Consider the following 25,282-nt stretch of genomic DNA (forward strand, 5'->3'; position numbering starts at 1 on the left):
TCAGTCCTTTAGACCGATTTGGCAGCTTATCTGCCCATGTATGGGCACCACCTTTGGGCCTCCCCGACCAACATCTGGCCTGAAATCAAGCAAGTTTTGATTTTTCCATCTGATCGGGGGCCACATCAGTTTGTTGATGTGGTCCCTGAACCGACGTTTCCTATCCCAGCCCTTTAATTTGATCGTTTAATTTTGTCGCTCACCCGTAGGTGGGCATATAGGGAGAAGATCTTCTCGCTTGGTGACATACAGTATATGGCCACCTTTACATACGTGTGCTTCCATGGTACCTTTGGACACCTAAAAGGTTTCCAAGATTCACAGACTCCATGAGGCTACTGTGTTTACAAAAACAATTTACTTTGCGTATAAAAGCTGACTATATGGTGGTAATCCCCTTATTTAACTATATGCATGATAACTTGCAGTAGCCAGTGGAACAATTCAACTGCTTTCTGCAATACTGTGCATTCCTGTCAGGGCGTATTGACCATATAGACACCGGAGGACTGCCCCCTTAAAGCTGCCACCCTAGCCATAGGCTCTTGGGCACCTATATGGTAAATAAAACATGGGTATGCTACCAGTTCAGGGGATTTTGTAACTGGTATGTAACACACATGCAGAAAATAAATAGTAAACTGAGCATTCATGGGGGATATGATGTATGCATTTGAACAGATCCAGCATATTACACATGCCATGTAATACCGTGAGTGGGGAATGCAGATCTAGTAACCATTAGGCTGATGGCACACAGGTAGATTAGTCACCAGCAGTTAAATCTTTTAAACCGGGTGCAACTAATCTTCCCAAAATGCTTTCCCACTGGCAATAATGTGAATTGCCAGTGGGAACGCATCCTTGCGAGGAAACTCCGGGCAACTTCGGAAGATGAAGCACCACACTATGGTTTCCCACTGGTCATTCACTTTATTGTGGTGGGAAAGCATTCAAAGGAGATTTGTCACCTGCAGATTTAACCAAGGGCGACAGATCTCACCTTGTGCCATCAGCCTTAGCGAGCAACTAGCAGCTTATACTGACCAACACAGTTCCCTTTAATGTATGTGCTTGTGCACACTACCAAGACATTAGAGGGAACATTGCCGACTGACAACATTAAGAAATCATTGCTATGGGCTTGTAGAACTGCAGCTGTTACTTCATTCCTCACTGAAATTCCAAGCATAGATGTGCATATATATCCATGTGTCTATAGAATGTTCTAACAGTTGTCAGATAATTTTAAAATAAATGGATGCAAATCTTCATGCTAGCAGTGATGTGCAGGATTCATGTTTGTACAGTATTTGCATTATTGTGGTTCTTGACCATTGTACTATACATGTATATTTGATTCAGGATTTTCTGCGCAATATACCTGACAGTATTCTATCTTCAGACATGTACGGGCTGTGGATGGAGGCTACGGAGATTGAACAGCATGAATATAAGATTGACATAATAAAAAGGTCAGTGCAGCTTATAAAAAAAATTCTTTTACCATTGCCTTCTGTTATCACACAACCACATGGGGACTGTCAACACCCTTATAATTAATTGTAAAGATTTAATTATCCTACACATAAAAATGATTAAAAAAGTGAGAGTGTGTGATGCCACTAGTTCTCAAGATATTAGCCATTTTAACGCTGCTTATATATATATATATATATATATATATATATATATATATATATATATATATATATATATATATATATATATATATATTGAATAATATACAACAGATTTTGAAAGAACAGCCCCTTCTTACTGTGCTTCAGTAGATTGCTCAGAGTACTTCAAGATATTAGCAGTTACTCAGCTGTAGCCACCTTTTATGTTATACATTATCTTGTTTCAATTGCCTGCTTTTAGATTGTAAGCTCTTGAGCTTATGAGCAAGACCATCTGCCCTGCTAATGCCATATAAATAAATGATGATGATCAGTCTAAGGCCACATGCCTTAAAGTGGGCCTGGAGCTCCTCAGTTACCTACAACATCCTTATCATTTACAATAGGGGGTTATATTGTTCCCTAAACACTTAGGGGTATATTTATCATGCTGTGTAAAAAGTGGAGTGAAGCCTTACCTGTGATGTTGCCCAGGGCAGCCAATCAGCAATTAGTTAGAAATCCAAAGCAAAGCTGATTGGCTGCTATGAGCAACATCACTGGTAATGTGTTACTCCACTTTTTACACAGCATGATAAATATACCCCTTAGGATTTTCCAACAAGGTACACTTTGCTAACAGATGCAACCTGTTCTAATGCAGGTTACTGGAGCAGCTGCCAGAAGCCAATTTTATTCTGCTTCAACATTTATTTGGTGTTTTGCATCACATTGAGAAGAAGTCTGAAGAAAATCAGATGACCGCTTTTAATCTTGCTCTTTGCATTGCCCCCACCATGTTATGGCTACCCACAGCCAATGACCCTGAGGAAGAGAGCAGATCGGCCAAAAAGGTAACTATTATTCATTTTAGATCAACCATTTTCTCGGTTGTTATTGTGTTCACATCCTGGCCTAGTCTCTGACTTCCTTGGGCAACACTTACTAATGCCGCTTCCACTGAGATGATATCCTACTGGGCTACAAATGTCACCACTGTGACATTATCCTATTACAATAGCCTATTCCTGTTAACATAGGACTTAATTATTCTGCATGTTTGCTGGATGTGCTAACATTCCAGACATTCATGTTTTCAGAAGCAGTTACTTAAATGTTGGAAACAATTAAATTGCCAGGGATTTATCATCCAGTCACAGTTTTTGGCTGGTTTCCACCTTAATTAGGCTCTAATTTTAGAACGTCTGTACACATTGTTCCCTTTTTAAGGATTTCCTTCATTTCTAGACACACGTTTATAAAACTGATGCAAGGGCGCACTAAAAATAGGGAAGGGCACGAGAAGGACCCTATCAAGTACCAAACCAACAGAGATGTTTCTACCCGTTTTGCAGAAGAAATCCTTCTGATCACATTTTTTTCTGTTTTAGGTGGCTTTACTGGTGCAGTTCCTGATTGAAAATTATGAAGTTATCTTTGGACATGATGCAGCCTCTTTGTTTAGAAAACCTGATCAGGAGCAGATGGCAAGCACCGAGGATTTGGCTGGTATGTTGTCTTTGGAGAATGGAAATCCACTGGCTATAAATATATATGTTGTTGAGGCATAGGAAGGTTGAATAACCTGACTAAGTTTGCAGGGAAGCCAACACAGGAATTCAATCCAGTGCTCCCTGATACAGTCTAGTGACTTTTCCGCTGAACCACCAATTAATGTGTAAGAATTGAAATTTTCTTACAAGCTTAGAAGTCTGAAAGATGTTGGTGGATAAGATATATAATAACTTGGTCTTTCTTTGTTGTAGGTATAACCCTAATGCATGGGCAGGATTCATCTGATGAACTTGAGTTTGCTGCATCTGACCTGGACAAGTCCAACTTGAACTTGCTTAAAGATGTTGATGGGATATTTGATGAATCCTTGCTGTTGGAGGAGAAGGAAGACTGGGACCTATTCAGTGAAATAACTGCCTGCTACCAAAGCAAAGCACGAATGAACAATTTGGAATGTTACGGCAAGGACTCGTTTAGCTGTCTAGATTCAGCCTGCAGCCTTAGTCCTGCCCGAGACAGGTGTTCTTCTGAACCGAGTGTTTGTGTCAGTTCCAAGATTTCGGTCCAGGATCATGAACCTGTTGCGCGACAGTCAAGCTGTGATGCCACAATTATGCACAATCACATTGACTATATTAATCAGCTAAAGCAACTGCAGCTGGAGAGCCAGAGGTTTATAGGTAAAGGACTAAGTACCAACATGAACAAGTCCATACATCCCTACTGGAGATCTCCACAAGCCAATAAAAGGACGGACAAAAAAAGTCCACAAAAGTCAAACCCTTCCAGCAGGTCAAGCTTTTCAAGTCTGTCATCTACCACCACTTCTCCTTCAGCCACCTCACTGAGTTCTCTTGACAGTGCTTTCTCCTACTGCTCAGAGTCTTCTGTCTTCAGCCCCAGTGAAGCATCATCACTACCATTCATGTTTGGGACATCAGCAAGGCTACACACACTTTCTCCAGAAATTTCCAAAAAAAAGCTAAAAGAATGGCATTTGCCTCTTTCCACACTATTGGGGGGTGACTCCTATGAGCTAGACTCAAACGATGAACAGGCAGTGCCTACTGAGAAATGTAGTGCAACAAGTCAGGGGGCAGAAGCTAAGGCTACATTTGAGAAACCAAAACACATTGGGGATAGTATTTTTGATAACAAAGAAGTTGATGGCCTGCATTGTCCTGAACAAGCCAAGAGTAGTTGTGCTATTATGCCTGATTCAAGTTGTGAACCTTGCTCCAGTGAAACAAATGCGTCTTCAGAGAATGGTCACTGTGTGCGCAGAGAGACCTCTATAAAGCACATTGAAATCAAGAGGTCAGAGACTTCGTGTGATGAAAACGTAAAGCGCACAAAAATTACTTTCTTTATGACTCCACATGTAATGCAAGTGGAAAATGTGGGTGACCAAAATCCAAATACAGATTCGGAGGTGAAGGTGCACATACCCCAGACAGTATTTTATGGTCAAAACACCCCTCTGGTTGTCCATTCAGTTGCTAGAAGGCAACATTCTAGAGTGGAAAAACCTCACTGGCAAACACAGCTTAAACATGTTTTAAAACGATCTCCCACAAAGGACATGCTAACTGGAGATCCAGTTGAAAATGGGACCTCTCCTGCAGAGAATCAGGACAAAGAAAGAGAGAACAGAGAGCATAGCGCAGAGGAGAGTAAAACAGATCCAGCACTTAATAAGGGCCACAAGGCCATAGCTTCTTTTAGCCATAGCATACGCATTATACTGCCTTCTTCTGTAAAGAACACTGTAAAAGAGTACTTCCGGCACAGTGAGTCTAGATCTGCCAGTGCTTCTCAAGCAGATTCCATGGAAGATGAACTGATGGAAAAAGAGAAACTGCAGGGGCCAGACAGTGACACAGTAGCAAAGGGCCAAAGCTGTGTTGCCGAAAAAACTTTTGTGTAGAGCTGGTTTTGTACAGATATTCCCAGAAAAAGTAATGTATAAAGTCTGAGACATGAAGAATTAGATGTAAAGAAATTGCGGGAAATATGTGCAACGAGGAATATATTTTTTAATTGTTTCATGTTTTCTTTCGTAAATTGAATGTTTTTTTAATATGCTTTGCTTTTCCTTAAAAACTCCTATTTATATTTCACACCAAAGACCCAAGCTCCACGCTCACAGAAGCCTCCATATATTTCATGTAATGCAGATTACATTCTGCCAGACAGTCGATCCCCAGCCAGTCTGTCTGCCTTATGTCCACCTCGACCTTCAGCAGACTCAAAATCCTAAAAAAAAAATCCTGAAAATGTTTCCAGAAATTTATAATGGAATTATGGAATATGGCAGAACTTTGGATCTGATTTTTGGAATCTGTATCAAATCTACCACAGCATTCCTGCAAAGAAAGGGATACTAAAAATGGAGTTTGTTTGCCTGGGGATGATGATACCAATATAGAATCGTTCCACCAGCGACAAAAGCTGGTTGGACAAGAAGCAACAGTGTTTGTAAGGACAAAAAATACTCTCAGTCTGATGGACTGAAGCAAATTTGCACTTCTAACGTGGGAATGAGATGCCAAGGAAAGAGAATGTATTGTTCGTGTGTATTAGCATGAGGGTGCTCGTATGTGTTTAAATGGAAAAGAGAGGAGCAGGGATGATATTATATTATAGGGGTTGGGGTAAGATTTATTATTTTAAACCAGGGCAAAGTATGTGGGCATTGCAGTTTTCTAATAGGTATTCAGCTAGGCCTGGGTGGCATGCATATGTCAGCAACTGGAGGCTGCAGGGTTGGTGTTAAGTTTGGGCAGAAGAGGCACATTATGTGCCATCAGAGGGGCCATAGGATGATAAGAATTGGGCATAAAGTACCCAGGATGTGTATTGTGTAACTATTGATAGATATTTTTGGCATGTGGCTGCCCAATGCTCTAGCTTTTGTTAAACTGTAGCTCCTATCAACAGCTGAAGGGTGGCTGCCTGCTTTAATTAATTAACTAATTAATTAGTTTTGATAACTTAGTCATGATAGTCTCAAAAAACAGGCACCATAGTATGTGGACCACAGCTCCCATAATCTTCAGGCATTGAGAGGTTGAGTGAGAATAATGGAAGCCAGGGCCGCCATCAGGGGGGACAGTCCTGGAGGATTTCAATTTTTAAGGGGGGCCCAGCAGTGCTGCACTTTCCGGATTAGCTGGGCTTCCCTAGAACAGGAGTTGAAGTGGGACATTGGGGAAGAAGCAGCCTCAAGCTACCAAAGGGATCCAAAGTCATTGAAAGGAGCCAAAAAAACCTGCCATTGCCAAGGAGAACAAAGAAGACCATCCAATAAAGCGTGAGAAGACCGCCCGCTGAATTTTAAAGGTAACTTCCACTGAACACCAATGGTATTTTTTATTTTTAAACCCCTGGCCATAAATGTTTTTTTTTTCCTAACTTTTATGGGGGGGGCCTAAAGCAGAGCTGGGTGGACAGGCTCCAGGGGCCCCAGAAAACTTTGTCGAACAGGGCCCTGTGATTTCTGTTGGCGGCCCTGATGGAAGCATTAGCAGGCTGCACACCAGCATGTTATAGCCTGTTGGAAAGGTTCCAGAAGCAAGTGCAATGAAAGTAAAAGGTGGGGAACAAACTATTTATGGGAATGGTGTTTCTTTAGGGCTTTCAGTGTTGAGCCTGCAAAACATATTATTTGCATTCCTGCAGCTGGACGTTATTTTATCAATAAACCCCAATACTGTATTCTACATGTTACAGATTTTATGAATCGTTCTTCATTGCCAAGAACAATAAGCATTTTAAGCAAAGTCTGTACCAAACGTAACCTTTGTGTCAAGAGTGAGGTTTTTTACTATATTGTCCATTTTTGTCAACAGGTGTCTTTATCTTACATGGGAGGAATGAGCAAATAATAATTATAATTGGGGTTAGATTTCTATCTCCCAATTTACCCTATTATTCACATAGAGAGGCTGCATTTGCAGACAGAATAGGGTGCAGGTCTGAGCTGGGTGCTGTGCTTTTCTGGACATGCCCCAGACATCTGCTGCATAAGCTGTAAGGATCATTGGTCCCTGTGGGCCCATGCAAACACACAACTTGTCTGCGCATATAGCATAGGGAACAAATAATATCAACTTCTGGAACCTGGCCCAGAAAGCCCAGCCCAAGTTGTATGTGTATAGAGAACTATAAAGTGACCTCACCCAGAGTTGGACCAATCGGCTTTCTCTTTCATGAGGTGCAAATGCAGACTCCTTATTTTCTCACTAATAATAAATAGAGATAACTAGTGAAAACTACCAGGTCTGCTTTTCTTCTCACATTCTTTGCTGTCTTTGCAACTAACCTCCCTCCTACCCAGAGGATAATAAACACAATGGAATTCAGGGTCCAATAGCTATAAAGGATTTAGGAGCCCAGTTACTCCCCGAACCTTAAGCAAACACTCTATTTGCCAAAGGTCCCGAAACACAAGTTATTATGAACAGCAAATGAAGAGCAGGAGGCCAATGTTACACCTCTCTGTCATTTGGGTTTATTTATAATTCTTTATACAGACCTGGTTTTCAATGGGGATTATCATGTGGTAGCATGTATTGTATGTGGTATATGGTGTTTAAACATGCTGGGCCTATAAAGAGCTGAAAGTTACAACTAATTCTATTTTGGTTAATGCTGCCCTTTTGCTGAGCTCTTCTGATGTCCCTCCCCTCTGGTCACAGAAGGCTCTATTAACCAAAATAATTAAATTTAAAGATCAAACCTACTGCTTGCAAGGCTCTAAATCCTTCAGTTGATTTACTAACACTGGCAATGAGCTCTAACCTGTATGCTACAGGTAGAATAAGCTTTCTAGTTGGTCATTGGCAGGAGGCTTGCACAGTGTTGGAAAATAAGGCCAAGTGTGATGAGTTCCCATAAGTCAGTAGGGCCAGAGGTGGGAGCGATGCCATGCCCAGATACTTGAGATGACAGATTTTATAGTGGTGTGAACTGCAACATCGACCCTTCCTGTCTCAGCAGATGGGAATGAAATGACTATAAGGGGGGTGATGCACTGTAATTCTAAGGTTTGGCTGGGGTAAGCAATACTACATTACTATGGAAGGCTTCTTGCACGGGACACCTCAGGACATTGTTTTGTTTTCCGCAATCCAGAAGGTTTTGTATTTTTCACAATTCGAGGTGTACATAGCCTTTAAATATGTGCGGCACATGGTGTCCCCAACTTCTTTCTCACAGTATGGTTGTAACTATTCCAATAAAGCCAAGATGAATTCAGAAAGTCATTGTGTTTGTTGTTCTTCTGGGGCACCATCCACAAGTCAGCAGTGCTCTTAGTTCTATGATGACGATCAAGGAATCCTATTGTATCATCCTACTATAGACTATATATCAGGCAGAGTCTGGATGTTCGGCGTAGACTAGTTTCTGCAAGCCCATCTACCCTTGTATCAGTCATAGCTTGGCTTTAATATTGCCTTGTTTCCTTAGCTACTATTCTGTGTATCATGTATGAGCATCAGTGACCCCCATCCACACCCAAACTGGCAATAGATGGACTTTGGCAAATGCCAGATGAACTGCTGCAGGATGCGTAGATAATCACTATGGCTGATGAGTACTGGAAATGCCAGGACCTGTTTTGTAGCCCAGTCCCCATCAATTAAAATGAAGAGGCTGGACCTTTTCCCTAGGATTGGGCGGGTGACCAATGAATATCCAAGAAACCTAGAGGAAAGGAGGTTCCCCCTTGGAACTATGGATCAGCTTCTCTACTAAAAGGCCAGTAATGTAATAAAGTTTCCTAATGAGAGAGCTGATAATGTTTAATTCATTGTGAGGGTATAAAAACAGCTTGGAGTATGTAAAGGGATGTTTGCTATGAGAAACCAAAATAAGCAGTGACTGATCCACTGAGATATAGGGATGGCAGTGATCCCCCAACCAGTGGCTCAGAGGCAACATGTTGCTCCCCAACCCCTTGGGTGTTGCTCTCAGTGCCCCCAAACCAGGTAGTTATTTGTGAATTCCTGACTTGGGGGCAAGTTTTGGTTGAATACAAACAAGATTTCCTACCAAATAAAGCCCCTGTAAGCTTATAGTCAATAGTCAAGCTTATAGCCAATCTTAGCCCTTATTTGGCTTCTCCATGAACTTTTATGGTGCTTGTGTTGCTCTCCAAGTCTTTTTACATTTGACTGTGGCTCACGGGTAAGAAAGGTTGGGGATCCCTGCCCTATGGGGTCAGGTGTTCAACTTCCAAATTTCTGAGGAACCCTGGATAAAAAACCCCACAAGAGTTCAAAAACCACAAAGAATATAAAATGGAGACCAATTGCACACACCTCACAGCATTTAACAGTTCATGGAAATAGTGAATTGAGCCTGGGCTGAAAAAGACATTTGCAACACAACACTGTTATACAGTTATAATTTTCCTGTGTGTTGTGCTGGTCTTAAATAGAATTCATATGAATGCACACACGCAGCCACAAGAGCCGTAATAGGGTCTGAGCACCAAGTATTTGCACACAATAATGGCTTGGCGTCTCTCCCTGAGCAGGACGCGTGTTTATACAAAGGAGCCACTTTCAAATAGTTGCCGTTTCTTGGTCCTTCTCATGACGCCATGGTTCTGGAGTGGGGCCAAGCTGGTCCGTGTTACTCTGTTATACTGTAGAGAGGGTGCGAGACTGGGGGTTGTATGTGTGTTCCTTGGAGAGAGAGCATATAGGACATTCCATCCAGGCCAGGAGAAGTGGCTCGTGTTTGCTTTGTGATATCCACATCACAGACACCTCTCCTGCCCCTGGCGCCTGATGAAAGGCAGCTTTGATTAGGAACCATGAGATTAAGTTAAATATTGCAGCACAAGTGCAGTATCGGGGGCCCCTGCTATTAAATACCATTTATCCCAAGGTATGAAACATAATGAATGCTCCCTTATCTGTTGTATTCCCTGCTTAGTTCATATAAATCTGTTTTACTAGGGCCTATGGGAATGGTCCTTCACTTAAATGTAACTCTAACTGGCCTCCTACAAGGACTTTCAGGGGTACCTAGAAAAACAGATACATTATGCCAAAATCTCTCCCTAATTGCCTCTTCTCCATCCTGGACCAGTGGTAGAAGGAAGACTAATTGGGGTAAGATTTTAGAAAAATGTCTATATGCTCTCCTACATACCCCTGAAAGCCCCTGTAGGAGGCCAGTTAGAGTGAGACTTGGGGTGAACACTTATTTGCTTTCCTATATATTATTTGAACTCCATCTTGGACCAATGATACAGTAAAAGGAAGACTAATTCAGGTAAGATTGTGGTATAATGTCTTTCTTCTCTCCTGCATCCCCCTGTAGGAGGCCAGTTACAGTCAGACTTGGGGTGAATATAATTTGCTCTCCCATATATTCTGTGAACTATGATTGAATGGCTTATATTTGAATTGATACCAATATTAATTGAGGGGCCCTGAACAAAAGTTGCCCCCCCAAAGGGGGGCTGGAACCAAAAAAGTTCAACAGCCACTGACTTAGGGGCTGGTCAAGATATTTAAATTGAGAATGATGTTGGGTTTAATAATAACCCAAACTTTTTATGTTCTAGTATAAAATGAAGACAAAAAGGAACACCAAGAGCCCCAATAGTGTAATATGTTTTTACAAGGAGTAATGGTAGAATAAACAAATAAATACTCACAAGCCAGGGTTACCAATAGGCAACCACTGTATAGGCAGGTGGGGAGATTGTCCTGACCCCACTCAGGAATAAGAAGTCGCTCTCTGTAGAAGGAAGAAAAATGGGGATGACACCCCTCCACTCGGGGTGGACTCGGTATAGTGATAAGACAAAACAGAGGCGCCAAAAGGATAAAATTAGCTAAAAACACTTAAAAACCCAATGGGTAATTCAGAGGAGGTAGTAGTAAGCTTACCTCCTCCAGGCAGACACCAACAAAAGTGGCAATTTTCAGTAATAGTTTATTCACAACAATATTGCAACGCGTTTCGCAGGCATTTCCTGCTTCATCAGGCAATGTAGAATAAGCACAAAAAAAACAGTGTCTTTGTATATACACACAGAGGCTCCTGGTGTGTATATACAAAGACACTGTTTTTTTTGTGCTTATTCTACATTGCCTGATGAAGCAGGAAATGCCTGCGAAACACGTTGCAATATTGTTGTGAATAAACTATTACTGAAAATTACCACTTTTGTTGGTGTCTGCCTGGAGGAGGTAAGCTTACTACTACTTCCTCTGAATTACCCATTGGGTTTTTAAGTGTTTTTAGCTAATTTTATCCTTTTGGCGCCTCTGTTTTGTCTTATCACTATTTATGTTCTAGAGCTTAATAATGATGCACATTTGCACAGCAGGAAGAGGATTCCTACATAGTAAGAACTAAAGGTCGGACCTGTTAAGTTCTTATAAAGTTCTGAGAGTGTCACAGTTCCTAGTGAGCTCTAGAGCTGTTCATATATACCCATCACTCCTTCAGCAGGTCAGGTACCGTGGGCTACCCATAAGAAAAGCAGGTACCCTACGGGTATATTTTTAGCATGCGGGTATAGATTTGAGTCAGCGGGTTGCAAGTCTTATCCTTATTTCTTATTTTATACTATATTAACTCCCATCCATTAGTAAATATTAGATGGTGCTGTTGCCCATGGGGGTTATTTTCCAACTGGCCTGGATAGTAGGAGTATTATCCATATATATCCCATGGTGGAATGCCCTAAGACCTATTTGTGTCTGTAGCCTTCCAGGTTTTAGTAATCCAAAACGTGATGATCTGAATTGCAGTTTAACAACATATGAAGGGTAGCCCTTTGCCCATATCTTAAGTCATATGTATTTAATACATAGTAGAATAGGGTTAAATAAAGACAAACATCGTGTTCAACCTTTTACTCAGATTAATTGTGCCTAATAAAAAGGCTAAGCTTATCCAATTTGGCTTAGATTGGCGGGTGGGGGGAGGAACCCAAAAGCCGAGAGCTTACTGTATGGGCCCTTTCTACATAGCAATTATCAAACCCCCCCCCCCCCCCCCCCAGCTATTCCCCAGAGTAAAAAGCAAAACTTGGCAGCATATCGTATTATATTTTACTAAGATAAAAATAATTGTGCTTTTTAAGAGCTATTACTAATGTAACTCCTAACTTCACATAATCTTTTGTATAAAGAGTGCCAGATGCTTTAGCCCATAAGAGATATATCCAATAAGCACTATGCGTGCATTAAATACCCATTAATTATGTGGCTTCTGATAGCCCATGATCTCCAGGCCTTATGGCAAAAGCGCAGAACTGAGGTCTTTGCAAAACCCTTTTTCCTTGGGAACCCTCCTAAAGGGGTGTGTAGCCCTATTCTGCTACTGACACAAATCCTGCCTGATCTCCTCCTAGTTCTGGCTCTGCTGGAGTCCTGTGCCTCAGATATATGGGAGAGCAGGTACACTGTAAAATGGTGTGCCTCCACCCAGGGTCAGGACAGACTGGGCTGTAATATACCTCCCTAGGAACTTCTCTGATCCTCAAGCACACAGAGGCATATGGTTTTGCCAGCCAGGAGTCATTTCATGTCATATTTCAGATGTTTGATCTCTGTTTTGCTGGGGGGGGGGGGGATACCACTTATGTGGCAGTTTCTACAGAGCCCTGAGAAGGACTCCCTTTGGCTTTCTGTGCCCTGAAAAGAGCACTCTTTGTTCTTCAGAGCCCTGACAAGGACTCCCTTCCCTTCCACACCCTAAACAGAGCGCACTTTTTTGCCATTTCCCACTAATTTTCCAAACAGTAATCTCTGGCATCTCACCTTCAGCACCTTCACCTTACACTCTGCTCCTCTCCCAGCACAGGTACAAGGGCATTCCCTGCACAGACAAAACAGGAGGAGCAGCACCAGATTTGTGTTTGGGACGCCCCAAGGCTGCCCCCATTTACAACCCCCTCCTCACTCACGTGCGCATTCGTGCTTCCATTTAAACTTGCATACGGGACAGTGTGGAGAGGTCCCTATTGCTCCGTATGTGAGCAAAATTTTAGTGCCTTTTTGGGTGGCATGCTGCCCTTAACTTTGTGCCACCCTAGGCACAGGCCTTTGTGGTGTTGCCACAAATCCGGGCCTGGGCAGGAATATCATTGGATGTTGTAGATAAATCAGTTGGGCTACTAGCCCTTGAGAAATTTCATTGTGTAAATTTGCTTTTAGGAGCCCATCTCTATTACCACACTACAACTCCCATCATGTTAGGGTGAGGTCCTGCAACACTGGGGTAAAGCAACACTGATCTAAAAGCAATTAAATCCCCCCTTTTTTTTTTACACCTTTCATATGTAAATATCTAACTGGGGCTCCTAAGGAATAAACTTAAACTGGCCATACATGCGCAGTGTGAGTTGCCGGCAAATCTGCTTGTGTATTGGCCCCCCACTACAGATATCTGGCTAAAATTTGGCCCAATATTTATCATACAGGACTGCATCAGCTTGTTTATGCAGTACTTTGCTTATAGCCCTCATTGGCCTTTGATATGATCCCCTCACTGTGCCAAGTGCCAAACAATCTCGTAAGTGTGATACAGCCCAGCACATATGTGTTTGTATTGCACAAAGTTGTGCAACTTTGCCGAACAAGCAGATCTTTAGGTGCATGGCTACAAATGTTCCCTTTCTGTTCTATAAATAACATTGGTATCAGATATTTATTTAATAAGAAATAAAGCAGCTTGGGCACAGTAGAGACTTGATTCTGACATTCCAGTACATGTTCCAACTACCTGGGCGTAGCGCTACGGCTGCTCTTGCAGTCTGTGTGGGGAGAGCACCATCTGCAGGATTATTTAATGAATTGTCTTACTTTCTTCCCTGTAACTATTCATAATGATAAACCTTCTTAAACATGATCCCATTCAGTGGTGGAACTACGGGATGGGGGGGTGACAGCTCCAAGGCCAGGCCTGGACTGGCAATCTGTGCATTCTGGCAAAACCCAGAGGGGCTGCTGTAAGATGCCATAGACAGTCACTATTTATTGGGCATGTTGGGGGCTGTTTGGGCCTCTGTGTACTTGAAATGCCAGGGCCTAGTTTGACAATCACTCTGGACCTGACCAGGGCCTTCCTCCCCATTAGGCCCTCTGAAAATTATTTAAACAAAGTGTGGCAAGTGCTGGTGCAAGTACAGGTATGGGGGGGCCCAGTGAAAATGTTGTACTAGGGCCTGTAGGGCTCTATTTATGTTACTGGTCCTGATCCAAAACAGACATCCCAAGCTTACTAACAGTGAGCATGATCACTGTCCTTTAACATTAAAGGGGTAGTTCACCTTTAAATCAACTTTAAGTATGATGTATGTATGTAGTGTGATATTCTGAGGTAATTTGCGATTGGTCTTTATTTTTACTTATTTGTGTATGTTTTTTTAATTAGTTATAATTTTGCGCAGAAGCTCTTCAGTATGGTGTTTTAACAGCTATCTGGTTGCTTTGGTCTAAATTACCCTAGCAACCAGGCAGTGGTTTGAACAAGGTACTAAATATGAATAGCAAAGGGCCTGAATGGAACACTAAGTAATACAAAGTAATAATAACAATACTTATACTAAATGTTAACTCAAAGTGATTTTAACTTACACGTTTTAGTTGCAGTCGTGTAACTAGGGTTGCCAGGCCTGAATTTGTGGGAAAGCCACCGGGTGGCAGGATTTTAGGGGCAGCATTCTGCCCGGCTGCATCTGAAGCACTAGGGAGGTGCAGGAGATTGGATAGTTTTTAAAATCTCCTGTGCACCAATCCCCAGTGCTCTGGACCTAGTAAAAAGGAGGGGGCGGGGTAGAACGAGTGCTGACCCTCTATGTAAATATGGGCCTTTTTACCAGCCTGACCATTAAAAATGATGCTTTATGCCAAACTGGTTGATATTGTACTGTTAGTGCTAGAAAAAATCTTGTAAAAAAAAAAGATACATTTTGCATTTTGACCTGTAGATGGCACTGTTTATAAGAGTTTAAAAGAACATTTGCACATTTGCTGTCCATTAGCCTATGGTTAAGGGCTCTCCCCAAAACGTGTCAGGTATTAGCTTCACAGTAGTCACACATGTTTTTATATATAATGGAATAAAGGATGTTTTATAGAAGGAGTGGATTTTTTTTCCTTTTATGCAGTACTATAGCAGTGGTGGAGCACTGCATGTAAATGGCCAGCCAGCCTGTACATTGAGGACACAATGGAAGGGATGAGTCTGTGCCGAGACACCATTTTATATTCTTTGCTTTTTCTAGAAAAATATGTTTAATCTTCCCAGCAATGATCCCCTGGGAAAAATGGGGCTGGTGAGAGAGATCAGGCAGGATACTCACATATTCCCCGGAGAGGGAAGGGGCAAGGTTTATGGAGCACAGTCACTTTAAGACTGCATCCTTGATATTGTTGGGGTACAGCTCCCTGTAAAATTCAGCCCATGATCATGTTTTCTGTGAGGTATAGTAGAGCAACATACAGGTGGAGCAAAGCCATTTTATGTCTCCTTTAACAAGCTTGTAGTTATAAAATGAGATTTTATCTGTTTTTGCTGACCAGTGAAATGAGTGAATAATGAACCTGCCTCTGCAGTTTTGGCAAAGGTACAATGATAACTGTCACTGACTGGGCAGGTCTCAGAAAACCTAAACTCATGATACCTGGCTTTTTAGCATTAGGTTAGCTACGGAACCATAAATCCATTTTTACTTACCCTTTACTCAGGAGGGTTAGTGAGACAACAGACATGGCAACGTTGTAGGAATCACCCTGATTTAAACCTTCTCACCCAGTCACCAGCAGTAACAGGTTTGACACCCTCTTTCATTAATTTGCACTCAAAACCTAAAATCCCACTTCATTTAAATGCGTTGAATAGTCTTCTGATCTCTGCCCAGAGCTGTGAGAAAGGGAGCATGGCAGGGGGCTGGGGCAGTGCCAGGAAGGGACAGGAGTGGCCAAGATGCACCCTCATCCCTTGGCATCTCTGAGACAAGTAAGGAAGCTGGCATATGGGCACTTCAAGAGATTTGTTTGTTTTGTGCACAATCATAGACTATTATTGCTTCCTGCTGGCAATCCACCTCCAGTACTCTCTCACAGTGCGGGCTTAAACCCTTCCCTGCTTATCTCACTGGGTAAAGGGTAAGTAAACATGTGGCTCATAAGTGTTGCTCCCCATCCCCTTGGATGTTGCTCCCAGTGGTCGCAAAGCAGGTGCTTATTTTTTAATTCCTGGCTTGGAGGCAAGTTTTAATTGCATAAAAAACAGAGGTACTGCCAAACAGAGCCTGCTGTAGGCTGCCAGTCCCCATAGGGGCTACCAAATAGCCAATCATAGCCCTAATTTAGCACCCCAGGAACATTTTTCATCCTTGTGTTTCTCCCCAACTCATTTTACATTTGAATGTGGGTCACAGGTAAAAAAAGATTGGGGATCTCTGCATTAGTGCATACTGTCCAACAGGACCCATGGGTCGCAGTGCCAATTCCCTGGTGTTTGGAAGTCTATGGCCATTCATTTAAACATAGACAAGATGGTCCCATAATCAAAGAATGACTGACTCCTGGCTGTTCTGCCTCCTGGGTGACCTGTGGTTTTTAATATGTTTTTGAATTGATGGCAATCTGTCCCACCTGGGCAAACAATAAGACAGAAGTACAGCGTAGCTATATATGACAACCTGTGCCTCATTTACTAAGTGAGGGGGCAATTTGAGCCCACAAGAATTACATACATATGGACATGTGCCATTACAAGACTTGCAATAACAAAGCTCCACAAGGCACATATGACACAACTGCAACTCTAGGAAGCCTATTGCAGCTACTAAGGAGACAATGCAGACTTCTTAACTTCTTTCCACTACATTTAATGCTCAGTTGAAACAGATTAAAGGACTGGCCTTTCTTCAACATGAATGAGTTGTTCCCTTTGTCAAGGCTCACAATCCTACAGGGGGTACACTTGAAACCAAATCCTGAGGGATATTTTGGTCAATACAGGTCTTTGCAAAGTACTGTAAAGACTTGAGGTATTAACTATTTGTCTAAACAAAGGAAACTGGAATGCTAACATTATCATGTGTTCTAATAGTAAATTATCTTGAAAAAAAGACACACTTCTATCAAGTATATATAACCCTGCCTGTAAGCTGATCCAGAGGAAGGCAAAAAACCCCATCTGTATCCGCTCTAATTTGTCTCAGAGCAGAGCGGAACAGAAAGAGAGAACTTTGTAAGAAAAGAATAGAAAGTGAAAGGGTGTTGGGTTATGGGCATCCCATGGCATGTATCCAAGGCCCATCATCAGTGTCTAATCAGAAAGAAAAAGGATTTAATCCATCAGATATAGAGCCATTAGTTGCCCAATGTAGTCTCCCACACTGCCTTCTCCTACAATGTAGCACTGCTGCAGTCATACTAATCCCCGGTTGCCCAGTTTCAAAGGATGCTTTGAAGGAAAGAATACAGGAGAAGCATGAATAGGCACTGTGTGTTAGAACTTTATCTACAAACCTAAAGAAATACAGTACTTGGTACGCAACAGCTATTATATGATCACTTTCCCTAAGAACTTGTCATATATATATCCAAGGGTATAAAGTACAGTGGCTATAATAATAATAATCCCATCTTAAAGACCAAGGTCCCATTACAGAAGCCCACAGCAATGTTCTCTCAAGCAGTATCAGAAGGAACTGTTATGTGGCCGTTTCTCCGCCTTAGTGCCACCCGTGTGATGGAACTGGGTGTTGTCTGGAGACAAATGTCACTCTCGGTCAGGGTATTGATGTAATAATGGAGATGTCCTTTCATATTCCATCTAGTCCTCTTTTTTATGAGATGAGTAATAGAATTATGACACAAACCCTAGGTAGGGGCATATCTGGCACTCATTGCTTGCTTTGTTTCCCAACCTCTGTTTCCCTCCTGGCATCGGATACATCCACGGGCACCCGTACAGTCAGGCCATCCAAAGCCTTTGTCATGCAAACCTGACATCCAAGGCGAGACCTGTATAATCAAGGAGTCCTGCATTATTTTGAAGGGAAAATACTTTACATTTTAGTTCAGACAAGAACAGATGTCATGAATAGGCATCTTGGAACATGTTTGCTAGGGTCACTCAACGAGTATTAGAGGGCCCCAGCCATCAAAATAAAAACAAAGGGGTAATGAGCAATGTATAGCTAAATAAAAGGAGGTCTCATTGTAAGCCCATGGCATGCAGTGCAACCTCCAAGAACACCAGGTATATTGGGATAATGGGACTCACGTTTCGGTCAGTCCAAATGCCAAGTCCAGCATGTCCATTTCTTCATCTGAAACTGCACTCAGCTTCTCATAGACCTTCTTATCAAATATTAGGTGGCATGTAGAGCAAGCCAGTGTTCCCTCGCAGGCTCCTATAAGGACAGTGGAAGATTAGAATGCCTTTGCCAAACAGAAACACTAGATATTGAAATAAGGATAAGAATAAAATTAAGGAGAATTACACACCATATTAAAAGAAAATGTAACTATCAGCAACAATTTACTATACCTTGCCCAAACATTTTCAGTAGTTTTAGAGTTTTGTTTTTTTTTTGGCTGGCAGTAAGATGGGCTTCAGCGGCATTGTTTCAAGTGTCACAACCAGCAGTGCAGAAGGGAAAAACACTAGTTCATCTGCAAATACTTTATGCAAATAACATTAAAACTAATGAAAATGTTGGGCTACAAAGGCTATTGTGTTAGCCAAAATATTAGTGAAAACCCAGTGAGTGCAGATTCGTTTACATCAGTGATCCCCAACCAGTGGCTCAGGGGCAACATGTTGCTCACCAACCCCTTGGATGTTGCTCTCAGTGCCCCCAAACCAGGTAGTTACATTAATTCATGACTTGGGGGCAAGTTTTGGTTGAATACAAACAAGACAAACTACCAAATAAAGCCTCCTGTAAGCTGAAAGTGTGCATAGAGGCTACTAATAGCCAATCACAGCCCTTATTTGGCTCCTCCATGACCTTTTATGCTGCTTGTGTTGCTCCCCAAGTCTTTTTACATTTGACTGTGGCTCACGAGTAAGAAAGGTTGGGGATCCCTGCATTACATCATGGGAACTATCTTCTTCATCTGGACGTGAGTGGTGGCTTTTAAACTGCGTTGAATTAAATCTGTTGCATGGATGCAGGGTTCGCGGATGCAGGGTTTGCGGATGCAGGGGTCGCCGATGCAGGCAACCTGACTGACAGCCAAGTTGCTGTTAAACAGACTAGCGGAACACTTTCCTGGTATATTTATATATATATATTTATATATTTACCCAGCCCACTGAAACTTGGTTTAAAGAACTTCCCCTTTCATCTCAGAAAGAAAAAACACCTTACCAAAACCGTCTATGTTTAGGTGGTGGCGTATTACCACTTCCAGCAGACTTTCTCCTTCCTTGGCTGTAGCAGTCAGGGTTTCACCATTGCGGTTGATAAAATTAACGGTTATTTTGTCATCAGAGTCTCTGTAGAAACAGAATGAAGATCAATAGTTGGATTATTTATGTAGGAAAGGGCAAATAATATGGAAATCCACACAAACATGGGGAACTACTTACAAATAGTGCCTACAGTATGCTGCAGCCAAACTCAGGACCCTGGCACTACATGTGCAGCAACATTACTTGCTTGCGCCGGGCCCCCCTGCAAAAAAATCTAAGGGGATCTGACACAACCCTGTCACTATTTTAAATGTAGGAGAGTGGCCAGGGAGGAGGGACTAGAGTACATCAGACCTGCTATACAGATAGTTACGCCACTGTGCAAGTGGGTAAAGCTACATACTGAGCCACTGTGCTGCTTTGTTTTGTTTTTAAGCTTTGTACCCTCTGTTCCATCCCCTGGAATCAGCCAAGTTGGTTCAGAGGGGTTGTTCAACTTTGAGTTAGCTTTTAGTATGATGTAGGGGGAGCTTTTCTGAAACAATTTGCAATCAGTCTTAATTTTTTATTATTTGTAATTTTCTCGTTATTTCATTTTTATTTCAGGAGCTCTCCAGTTTGGCGCTTCAGCAGCTATTTGGTTGCTATGGTCCAAGTTACCTTAGCAACAAGGGAGTGGTTTGGATGCCAACTCTAAAGGATCCAGCACCCAAAACTGCCTTTGCTGTTTCTCATTTGCTTGAATAGGAAACACCTCATAGTGCAACTTACTAGAAGTCCTTATAGGGTCGGCCTGAGATTTTAGCTCACTGTCTGGACAGGGCCCCTTGGAGTATGGAGAATTAAAAAAAAAAAAATGTTTATCTAAATAGTCTATGCTAGCAATTTGCCTGTTCATGATCTGTTATCCCACGCATGCCCCTATCTCTGCCCAATTTCAGAAACTCTCTGTTGTGTTTATCTGGTCTCTGGGACAGGATACCTGGCTTTTCCTCTCTGGTGGCCATACATCTTAAGGTCTGCTCATTTGGCACTGCCATTATATGAGCGGATCTGATCATTTGGAACACATGCATTGCGGCAGGAGAGGACTACATTGCTAGCTGAGGCAGACTTTCCCAATGGCCTATCCAATAGATCCCATTGGGGCAAAGAGCCATAATGTATATAGGCAGATAAGCACTGACTTGTGCACTTGTGCTGCCTTGCAGTGTATATAGGTATGGGACCTGTTATGCAGAATGCTTATAGTTATATCTTAGTTGGAATAAAGTTCAATGTACTGTTTTATTATTAGAGAAAAAGGAAATAGTATTTAAAGGAACAGAAACACCAAAAAATAAGTCTTTTAAAGTAATTAAAATATAATGTACTGTTGCCCTGCACTGGTAAAACTGGTGTGTTTGCTACAGGAACACTACTATAGTTTATATAAATAAGCTGCTGTCTAGCCAAGGGGGCAGCCATTCAAGCTGGAAAAAGGAGAAACAGCACAGGTTACATAGCAGATAACAGATAAACTTTCTAAAATATAATGGGGGTTTATCTGTTATCTGCTGTGTAACCTGTGTGTTGTCTCCTTTGATTTGGCTGCCCCCATGGCTACATAGCAGCTTATTTATATAAACTATAGTAGTGTTCCTGGGGCAAACACACCAGTTGTACCAGTGCAGGGCAACAGTGCATTATATTGTAATTACTTTTATACACTTTCATTTGTTGGTGTTACTGTTCCTCTGAATAATTTTCTTAAAGTGGAGTCTATGGGAGATGGCCTTCCCGTAATTCGGAGCTTTCTGGATAATGGAAACGAATGAAATACATTTATAATTAGTATTTACTACTACGCCATTCTTTGCAGTGCAACCATTTACATAATACTAGTGATTTATTTCAGAGAGTAGTTTGGCAGAACTCTACATATATATATAAAGATATGACCGGCACTTGAGAAAGCTGAATGGGTGCAGCCTGGGGAGCGTCTCCATATGATATTGCTTTTGTGTGTCTGGACGCTGCCCGCTGCTCACTGTTATTATCTCCAGAGAGACCTTGAATGTGCTGGTATCTGCGCAGCCTTCACTGAGTGATAGCAGTGACCCTGATATGTTGTTGGAACCCTGGACTCTGCTACAGAGAAGCCCTAGATGAAGGCAGGAGATATGGCAAGGGCCACACACCACATGAGATGAAACAAATTCTTGCCTGGCATCTACTGTAACATTTCACAGCACTGGCAAACTCCCCCGCCCCCCCTGCCCAATCATCTGGCCTTCCAGCTGCAGCCACATACATCATAATGGACTCTGGGAGATGTAGTTCTGCAAAAGCTAATACCCTTAAAGCTGTGCTGACCAGGTTTTTCACTTTCTTTAACCATATTGATTTAACTACTTGAAGGAGTTATATAAATTAATTATATACAATACTAATGATGTTGTGAAACTACAGCTCCTATATCCCCATGGTTGTACTGCAAAGTTTGCTGCAGGTCTAGTAACCCATAGCAACTAAATTCATGTTTGCTTTCAAACAGCAGATCAGTAAAAGCTATGTGCTGATTGGTTTGCACTTGTTACTACTTTATAGAGAATGTCTGGAACTAGGTTTCCTAAATGTAAATAGCTGGCCAGTCTATGAGCAGTGCCCTTTGAGTTAACCCTTTATATCTTTATATCAACACCGTTAGAGGGCAGTCTGATAACATGCTTTTGGAGTACAATTGCATGCATTTTTTCCCAAATTGTTAGACAACCTCTAGTGATTCTAATTGCTTACTGCAGACCCCAGGCTGGTGCTCATCTTTGCTAAAAAACCCAACTGCCTGTGGCCCTGGGCTGTGCACACCACCAAGACAGGGGAATCCTTGGCAGAGTCAACAATATGGCAGCACAGTACTTGCAATTACTGAGGAGGTGGGGGGGGCAAATTTTCTCTCATTGCAGTACAAATACAAAAATATAGTTTTTGCTCTCACCCAGAACTGAATAGGGCATCCTGGCGTTGCGGTGTTGTAGTGATACCTCTTGCAGCACAGATGGAGTTGGTGTGGGTTACAGCACGGCATGGAAGGGATTTGTTGCCACAGAGAGCAGGAAGGAGCCTCTGGAGAAATCCTAATGTACGGTGAGCCATGATCAGACAGGAGGCTGCTTCTTCCTAAATGCCTGGAGTTGTATGGAACACAGAGATATAAGGAGAGCAAAAGGTAATGCAGCACAGCCCCTCCCACTGTGGGCATAGCCAGCACCCATGGGGCACACCCACACCAGGCAAACACTGCCCTCGCCGCTATTCCAACCCACATCACTGTATTATTATATCTGTGCTTTAAAAGATCTGTAACCCTGTTAGGGGCTGAGGGGACCTCGCCAAATGTCACAAAGTCAGGGTTTCGGAGTTTGAACTGGAAAATGTCCAATAACGACTGAAGTGAAGAAAACAAAATATACACTGCTATCTCTGAGACAGATACGAGGCTAACAAGTGTTACCATTAGGCACCTCATTGTCACCAATTAGCATGTAGCATTTACTGCTTCCTCTTTAAGAGCCAACATGTGATTGGTTCCTATACCTGTTTGATTGGCTGCGTGTGTCCAACTGAAAGTCACATGTAACTCGACTTTGATGCTTCTGAAAGCAAGGTCCAATGTCCCCTCTACATTAGTATTTATCTGCCCCATGACTCGGTTCTTTCTCTTTTGCATTCAGTTAGACTTAGCCCATTGCAGGCCGTACCACTGAGCCTGAAAGGGGTACTTGAGCCTGGATGGGGATTTTAATGGAGATCTGAATAATACCCATACAATTAATAATCTACCAACAAATGTTGAGGCTTCTGTTTTATTTTGTTAAGCACTGGGCAATGCAAATTTGTTAGGTACCCCCCTTGTAATGATAAACTGCTAAGCTCAGACCTTGTGAGTATTGTGCTGCCATTTTGTACCCTGTCCGGGTATCCTTTGCAGTTGTCCTGGGGGCATGCATGCACAGTAACATTCCAAGGATCTGAGGTTAGTAATAATAATTACTGGGGGTGCCCCCCATGATTAACTCTTTCCTTGTCCCCACCCCTATTGATCAACCATTCTGACTTCCTGGTAGCTGCCTGTTACCCTCAGCATCCAGACAAACTCAAATAAGGGGCAGCACACACTATTCTGGCATACTATAAGCTGCAACTATTAAGTATAAATGGCGGTGTGCTTCTTGTATCTGTCACTGCATTGTGCCATCATGTGACCGTATCATATAATAGAAGTGGTTGAATTCTATCTACAATAAAGGGCATGTATGACTATATTGCACTTATTTGTTTACAAACTGGGACAAGCAGCTATTAGATTGTAACTTTCCATTTGTATTGCCCTGCCAGTCAGGGTGAGACACTGAAAAATATTACACAGCCCTTAGAGGTGCCCAACGCAGAGACCTTGGAAATGTCAAAGCAAATGATTGCAGGCTTCTTGGTTCCCAAGGACATGCCGTAATCCTGACTCCAACCTTCCTCTATCCACCAAGTTACTAAGCCCAGGTCAATGCCAGACCACAGTGGCCTCCGGGAGGAGAGAGAAATGCGTGTATTGCCATTCATCATGTGGCCTTTCTGACAGGGAGAGGCAGTGCTAAGGAGCATCACTGCATGGGCAAACTAGGCACTGCCAGGGTTATCTCAGGCAAAATAATACCAACGTGCATGGACTGTTTATGCTAGTTCTGAATTTGCGGTGTGTGGTATTGATATAACAACTAGCATCTCTTACAAATAATCTTACAATTGCAATTGGTAGCCTTACTTTAGCTGGGGATACTGGGATTTGTAGTTTAACAATGCACCAAAGCCTGCAGGTTGCTAAACCCTTTGTAAGAAAAAAAAAATGCAGGGAAGTCCCTGACTCTCCTTGTAGGGTTAATTTAACAGTGCCAAAGAACCCCCAGATAACAGAGCTGTGGTATGTTCCATTCCCATACAGCTATCAGGGGAATTCTGTGTTCAGCTCACCTGGGAAAGGATGTGTCAGGGGGATTAATAATGTGAATCAGTTCCCATAATGCATCTTCTGAGCATTAGCCAGTGCATTAGTACCCAATATGGTTAGGACTGTACCCTTTCCTGGGCACAAAACACAGTGGTTGATATTCAAAGACATACAAAAAGCCTAGGGATTGCATAGTGAGCTCAAAGTCTTAACCAAATTAAAGGCCATCAGGCTGGTATTAATGTTATCCCAGAATAGTCTCTGCCTTTTCAGTGACAAATTCTTTCTTTTTTTTTATCCATTTAGGTGTTTTAGCACATTTTATATATTACATTATTTTATATAACATTTTTTATCACAAGTTCTTTTTATTACAAGAATTCAAGAATTCTTCCACTAGGTGGCGCAAGCAGTGAAAAACAAGCAGCAGAGAAAACTAAGGTCATAGAAAAATGTTGCTGCTGCAAAGACGCCAGTATCATTTACACCAGCCCCTAATATAATGTGCACTCTCTTCTACATGAACTAGAATGCCTTGGAGCAGATAGTCATTACACATTTCTTAAAGGGGATCCCTAAACCCACTATGCTCTCTAATGTAGGTGGTTCTCATCAGGCCTGGACTAGGATTCATGATAGGCCCTGGCATTGCAAGTACACAGAGGCCCAAACAGCCCCCACCAGCCCAATAAATAGTGACTGTCTATGGCATCTTACAGCAGCCCCTCTGGCATTTGCCAGAATC

The 25,282-nt window shown here is 42.2% G+C and overlaps 2 protein-coding genes across 2 annotated transcripts in view; one reads left to right on the forward strand and one right to left on the reverse strand.

Moving 5' to 3' along the window:
* LOC100486629 (rho GTPase-activating protein 20) overlaps nt 1–8,404 on the forward strand; it is a 48,471-nt gene extending 40,067 nt beyond the window's left edge. Inside the window, exons 12-15 of the mRNA XM_002936793.5 lie at nt 1,366–1,475; nt 2,287–2,476; nt 3,014–3,131; nt 3,389–8,404. Coding sequence (XP_002936839.2) covers nt 1,366–1,475; nt 2,287–2,476; nt 3,014–3,131; nt 3,389–5,064 — 2,094 coding nt within the window. The 3' untranslated portion in view covers nt 5,065–8,404. The remainder of the gene's footprint in view (nt 1–1,365; nt 1,476–2,286; nt 2,477–3,013; nt 3,132–3,388) is intronic.
* Nucleotides 8,405–16,997: 8,593 nt separating this feature from the next.
* On the reverse strand, nt 16,998–24,088 carry LOC100498263 (adrenodoxin-like). The gene is made up of 4 exons (XM_002936781.5): nt 22,534–24,088; nt 19,513–19,640; nt 18,420–18,549; nt 16,998–18,157 (listed from the first exon to the last, which is right to left on the reverse strand). Exons 1-4 carry the CDS (start codon nt 22,689–22,691, stop codon nt 18,037–18,039), a joined length of 537 nt encoding a protein of 178 aa, XP_002936827.1. The 5' UTR covers nt 22,692–24,088; the 3' UTR covers nt 16,998–18,036.
* Between the last annotated feature and the right edge of the window lie 1,194 nt (nt 24,089–25,282).

This window comes from Xenopus tropicalis, chromosome 8, assembly GCF_000004195.4.
Source record: "Xenopus tropicalis strain Nigerian chromosome 8, UCB_Xtro_10.0, whole genome shotgun sequence".
Lineage (NCBI taxonomy): Eukaryota > Metazoa > Chordata > Amphibia > Anura > Pipidae > Xenopus > Xenopus tropicalis.